The sequence below is a fragment of the Trichosurus vulpecula genome, chromosome 1 (genome assembly GCF_011100635.1).
Source record: "Trichosurus vulpecula isolate mTriVul1 chromosome 1, mTriVul1.pri, whole genome shotgun sequence".
Taxonomy (NCBI): domain Eukaryota; kingdom Metazoa; phylum Chordata; class Mammalia; order Diprotodontia; family Phalangeridae; genus Trichosurus; species Trichosurus vulpecula.
Genome location: NC_050573.1, coordinates 1,282,371 through 1,288,314, shown reverse-complemented (window position 1 = coordinate 1,288,314; position 5,944 = coordinate 1,282,371). Strand labels below are relative to the sequence as shown.

At 59.1% G+C, this 5,944-nt stretch overlaps 1 protein-coding gene across 1 annotated transcript; it reads left to right on the top strand.

Annotated features, from left to right (window-relative positions):
• The first annotated feature begins 1,021 nt into the window (after nucleotides 1-1,021).
• LOC118833479 (pre-B lymphocyte protein 3-like) lies at nucleotides 1,022-3,267 on the top strand. The gene is made up of 2 exons (XM_036740869.1): nucleotides 1,022-1,084; nucleotides 2,693-3,267. Exons 1-2 carry the CDS (start codon nucleotides 1,027-1,029, stop codon nucleotides 3,004-3,006), a joined length of 372 nt encoding a protein of 123 aa, XP_036596764.1. The 5' UTR covers nucleotides 1,022-1,026; the 3' UTR covers nucleotides 3,007-3,267.
• The last annotated feature ends 2,677 nt before the right edge of the window (nucleotides 3,268-5,944 follow it).

Sequence of the window (5,944 nt, the reverse complement as noted above, 5' to 3'; positions counted from 1 at the left end):
AAGACCTACCACCAAGGGAAGGGCCCTTTCTATCCGAGTCAGAGAAGACCTTGGGGGAAGGTAATGGGGTCACCCTTCCTAGCTAGGTGACCCTGGTCACTTCACTGCAGCCTGCCTCGGTCTCCTCTCCCGTGAAGTGGGAGTGACGGGATGATACCATCTGCCTTGAAATATGAGCATCGTAATTGTCAAGCGCTTAGCACGACTGCCTGGCATGTAGTAGGTGCTTAATAAATGCTTATTTAACAACATCAGCAGCAATGATCGTGGGAGGCAGAAGGAAGTCCCACCTGCCCAGGCTCTGATCACTTGGCTGCTGTTTTGTGTTCCACCAGCCAAGTCTGAAACAGCTCTTGGGGGGTGGAGGGAAAGCTGGCCCAGGCTGGCCCTGGGGAGGACCCTTGCTCCTAAGAGGAAGAGGTGCAGCATGGAGGGGATCGAAGGCCAGGCCCAGGGGGTACTGAGAGGAAGACAACAGCAGCCTCTGAGTCTGTCCCTTCCGTGCACGGATCCATCCCTGCGAAGCTCAGTTCTGGTAGCAGCTCCTCCCATGGTAAGCACCCTCCTCTCCCAGCATGCATGTTGTCTGGGGGCCTTTTGGGCACTCAAAGGTCCTGGGGGACAGAGGCTGTCGGTCTTTTGTCTTCTGTGCCTGGGTCCCCATCCCTAGCATAGGATAAATGTTTGGTGGATGGAATGTGATTGAAGAGAGAAGGGAGGGCCAAAATGCACCTTCAGGAGGCTCTCTGAAAGGCCCCGTGAGTCTCCGGAGGCTGGGCAGGCCTGGCGAGGGCCTCCTCCTGGGGGCTCCACTTTGGGCCCAGCTCTGTCTTTCAGAGAGAGTCCTGCTCCTGGCTCAGCCTGGGCCCAGGCACCTCTCCACTCCTCCATCTTATTTGCATGCATTGTCATGGCTGGCCAGGCTAGACTCCTCTGGGGCTGCTGGGGTGGGAGGGGCCCCAGTTCAGCCCCAAGTCTGCCCCAGGGGGCTCAGGTGTCCCAGCCTGCTCTGCCTCCCTGACAGTCATGACTCCTCACCTGCTGGCTCTGCTCTTGGCCAACGCTGTGGTGACCCTCCTGGCAAGTGAGTGACCCTCTCTTTGGGGAACAGGAGCAGGAAGGGGGTGCCCCAGAGGCTCCTGGTCTGGTCCCATTTGGGTCAGGGTCAGACTAGCTCATGTGGTGTGGAAGAGGAAACTGAGTCTAAGAGGCAAAGGGCCTTGGGTCATGTAGGGATCTAGGAGATAGCCAGGGTGGTAGCCCCACTCTTTTTCAGCCCTGATGAAGCTGTGGGGCTCAGAGACCCTTAGCTGGCCACCTCTCCCACTGGCATTTCTGTCTACACTGGGTCTGGGGCCTGAGAGCTGGCAGTGGGGAGCCACAGCAGGAGGGAAGAAGGGCCCTGGGGCCCCAGGCTTCCAGGCTGGACCCTGGCTGGTCCTCACTGGCACCCAGGACTTGGATAAAGGCATAGCTGGTACTGCCCCAGGCTAGGAGAAAGAGTGGCCCACACATTACTTGAGGATGGGGTCAGGAGCCAAAAGGCTAAATCTGAGAAGATGGAGGGAGTTCCATGGGCATCCATGTAAACCTCATCTTTGGGTAACAGAAATTAGCCTCACAAAGCACTGAGGGCGAAGCCTGGATGGCCACCAGTTGTCTTGAAAAAGATCCAAGGGTCTGAATGGACTGCATGCTCCTTGGGAGCTGCAAGGGAGGCAGCAGCCCCAAAGTTGGGTGGCCTTGGGTTGCATTAGGAGGAGCAGGGTCAGAGGGGATGGTCTCACTGGACTCTGGGCCAGTCAGGCCTCATTGGGAGATTCCAGTCACTTCTGGGCACCTCTGTTTGTGCTCAATAAGCTGGATGGCCCAGGAGAGGGCTGCATCCAAAGGCTGGAAAAGGGTCTGGGTCTGAGTCAGAGGAGGACTAGGGGAAGGAAGTGGGATGTTTAGCTTGGAGGAGAAGAGGCTCACAGGATATGGGGACAATCTGTCAACTGTCAAAAGAGATTGGGCCCCTGGAGGAATGGGCGGAAGAGGGAAAGGGGCCCATCTGGGCTGTACCACAGAAGAAAGATCCAACAGTGACTGCTTGGCTTGGAAAGGTAGTGAGCTCCTCATCACCAGTAGTGTTCAAACCACACAACGCATGGAGGCCCAGCGCCAGTCGTTGACATGTGTGGTCACGGTCTGGTGGCACTCAGTGAGCACCAAAATCCCCAGACGTGGGTTGCGGGGGACATACTCCCTCATGACAAGAGAGAAGAGGCAATGTGCCTTTGGGGTCAGGGAACTCTGAAAGGTGGGGGAACAGGGTTGGGGCTGTGGGGAGGCAGCTCTTGGAGAACAGTGATGAGGTGGCCTCGGAAGCAGAGCTGTGGCCACTCAAGCTTGTGACCACCTGTGACGCCAGCCTATCTGAGCTCCCAAGAGGGCCCACCCCTGCAACCTCCCCAGGGCTTTGGGTTGGGAGGCAGGAAGGAAGACACTGAGGTAGAGGGGGAGGGCTGGCCCCTGAGATAGGAGAGTCTGGAGCCAGGAAGGGGGCCTCCCCAGCCCACATCTGCAGGCCAGGCTGGTGGTGGCCTGGTCCTGAGAACGTCCGTGATCCCCCAGATCCCTACCCAGCCCTGAGAGTGCCTGTGATCCCCCAGGCCCTACCTAGCCCTGAGAGCATCTGTGTCTCCCCCAGACTCTCATCCAGGGCCCACCCAGACTGATGTCCTCCTGGTGTTTCCGGGGCAGACAGCCAGGCTGCTGTGTGCCCTGAAGCCGGACTTTGCCATCGGCAACCATGGGGTCTCCTGGTACCAGCAGCATCCGGGCAGCGCCCCTCGGTTCCTGCTCTACTATTACTCAGAGGAACATCAGGACCGGCCGCCCGGGATCCCTGCACGCTTCTCAGCCTCCAAGGACACGGCACAGAATGCCTGCATCCTGACCATCTCCCCCGTGCAGCCAGAGGATGATGCCGACTATTACTGCTCTGTGTCTTATAGCTTCTAGAAGCCATCCCACAGTCAGAGCCTCCACAGCCTGGCCCTCCATGTTAGCCCTGGCCCCGGCCCTGCCTCGGGTACTCACCCAGCCCCAGGCCTTCCATCCTTGCCCATTGGCTCCTTCCCTGCTGCCTAGCCAGCATCTAGGGCTCCCCCAGCCCTAAAGGACATTCCCCAGGGCCAGCCTTGAAGCCAATGCCCAGATCTATCTGCTTCCCTCTCCTCCTCTAAAAGGCTGGAGCTGCCTCCCCCACCCCCTTTTTCCATCCTGACCTTTCCACCTCCCCCACTCCACCCCATCCCCCTTTCCCCCTTAACCAGCTCTTCTTTTGTTTTTTTTTCTTTTTGAAAACGTCTGAATTTATACGTTGTGCCTCATACTTGCAGTCCTCTTTCGTAAAGGGGAGGTGTCTTCTCACATCTCCCCTCTGGGGCCGTGCTCAGTTTTTATGATTTCACAACATTCAGTGCAGATTAGCTCGTGGTTGTTGGGCCTTCGCTTACATTATTGGCATGGCACATATTGTCCTCCTGGCTCCCCCTACTTCACTGCATCAGTTCATGTGTCTTGCATCTCAGGATTCATCATTTCCCAGTAATATTCCACCGGAAGCCAGGTGGTGCAGTGGATCCAGTGCCAGGCCTGAAGTCAGGCTCAGTCCGACGCTCACTAGCGGTGTGACCCTGTAACCCTCTCTTCTGCTCTTTGTAGCTACGCCTCTCAAAAAGCCCATCTGCCATGGCTGTTTGCACCACCTCCTCCTGCTCTCTCCTGAACCCAAACAGCGCAGCTTCTCACCTTGGGCCGCTCAAGCTGCCCTCTCCAAAATGACCGACGATCTCTTAGCTGCCAAACCCAACGGCCTAGTCTCCATCCTCAGCCTCCTTGGCCTCTGCGGCCTTGTACGCTGGTGACTGCTCCCTTCTCCTGGACACTCTCCTCTCTCTGAGTTTTCAGGATACCCCGACCCCACCTCTCCTCCTTTCTCTCTGGCCACTCCTCCTCAGGCTCCTGTGCGGGACCCTCCTCCAGACCAGGCCCATTAACCATCAGTCACCCAGGGTTCTATCCTGGGACCTCTGCCCTTCTCCCTCTGTCCCACTGCTCTGGGTGACCTTATCAGCCCTCATGGATTGAATGACCTTCTCATGCCTGCCTATCCTGCCCCAACCTCTGCTGACTTCCAATCTCTCATAGCCAGCTGCCTCTTCCTACACTGAAGGTTTCCAAAAGAGAGCTCATCATCTTTCCAACCCTTTACCTCCCCATTTCCCTATCACTATTGAGGCCCCGCCAGGCCCTCAGGCTCCCCTCCTCTCACAGCCCCTCACCCCCCCAGGCCCTCAGGCTCCCAACCTTGGGCTGGTCCTGGACTCTCTCACCCCTAGATCCAATGTGGTACCACCAGCCCTGGAGTTCACCTCTGCAGAATTCCTCAGAACTGCTCCCTTCACCCCTGCTCCCTCCACTCCCCGGCCAGGTCCTCTAGGCCTTTTAGCTGAGTTATTGTAACGGCTTCCCCACTCCTGGCACACCCATGGCTGGCCCAAAGCATCTTCCTCCAGCCCGGGTCTGACCCTCTCGCTCCAGAAACTCCCGTAGCTCCATATTGCTTCCACAGTGGGGCTGCCATCTCTCTCTCTTCTCTCTCTCTCTTTCTCTATCTCTCTCCCCTCTCTCTCCTCTCTCTCTCTGTCTCTCTCTCCGTCTCTCTCTCCTCTCTCTCTCTCTCCCCCCCCACTCTCTCTGTCTCTCTCCCTGTCTCTCTCACACACACCCCCCCACCTTGTTTCCTGTGAAAACCCTTCCACTCTGCTGTCAGGGGCTCCTCTCTGCCCCCTTGAGCCCTCCAGCCATGGCCCCTGAGCACCAAGTATCCCTCAGACCCCCTCACACCCTCCTCTTTGGATGAGACCCCCCCTCCTTCTCCCCCCCCAGCCGAGGTCTCTTCCAGGGCCTGCTCTCTTCCTTGGTGAGGAGCTCCCCGAGGGCACAGGCTGCCCAGACCCTTTCAGCCCCTGGCCCATCCCAGAGCCAGCTCCTGGCATGAAACTCTGCAGAAGGCAGACAGACCCAACACCTGCATCTTCTGCCTGCTGGCCCCAGGGCCTCCGCCAGGCAGCCCCTGAATTAAAGTCCGCCTCGGGAGGAACCTCAGGATGCCCTCAGCTTGATGGGGTCTGGGACTCTGGGGGAGTCATGTCTGTTGTGGAGCTTGTGTCTCCTCTGCAAAGTGGAGACAATGTACCATGCCCCGGGGGCATTCTGGGCCTCCCTCCACCCCAGCGCCCACTGAGGCTGGGAAGAGCTCAGGGAGGGCCCACTGGTGCTCATCTCGCGGCTCACCCACCCCAGGGACCTGTGAGGGGCTGCTGGTTGGGTTGGGAGCAGATTGGGGGTTCTGAGCCCAGTCAGCCAGGCTCCTGGGCAAGGGGCTCTGACGTCCACCAGAGCCTCTCTCCCTGGCCATGGGTCAGTGAACTGGAAAGGGAGAAAAGAAACCAGGGCATCTGTTTCCTGCCTGGCCAGGCACACTGGGCCCCCTTCCTGGCTACCTGCCAGGCCCAACCCCTCCTCGGCAGGCTCAGCCGGCCCAGAGAACAGGAGTGGGGGGTCCACGGGGGAGGCATGGTGACTGCACAAGGGACCAGAGGGCAGAGATGGGGGGGGGTCCATGGGGGAGGCACGGTGCCTGCAGGGGGAGGGTCTGTGGTGAGGGGTGGGGGCCCCTGGGGGAGGCGAGGTGACTTCTCTCAGAAATGGCGGCTCAGGGCCCGCGGGCACAAAGGCTGGACACATTCAAGGCTCCCAGCCGATGCATGTCCAGCGCCCCACCCCCCAGGGCTCCAAGGCCCCGCCCCCCAGGGTCCCTCAGCACGCAGCGGCACTTCTGGTCAGTTTTACCCACGTACAGGGCGCCCCCCCTTCCGTCCCAAGTGCGCAT

Excerpts from the sequence above, each read along its gene's own strand:
- LOC118833479 (XM_036740869.1), top strand. The coding sequence starts at position 1,027 with ATGACTCCTCACCTGCTGGCTCTGCTCTTGGCCAACGCTGTGGTGACC. Across the intron at positions 1,085-2,692 it reads TGTGGTGACCCTCCTGGCAA|ACTCTCATCCAGGGCCCACC; the intron begins GTGAGTGACCCT and ends TGTCTCCCCCAG.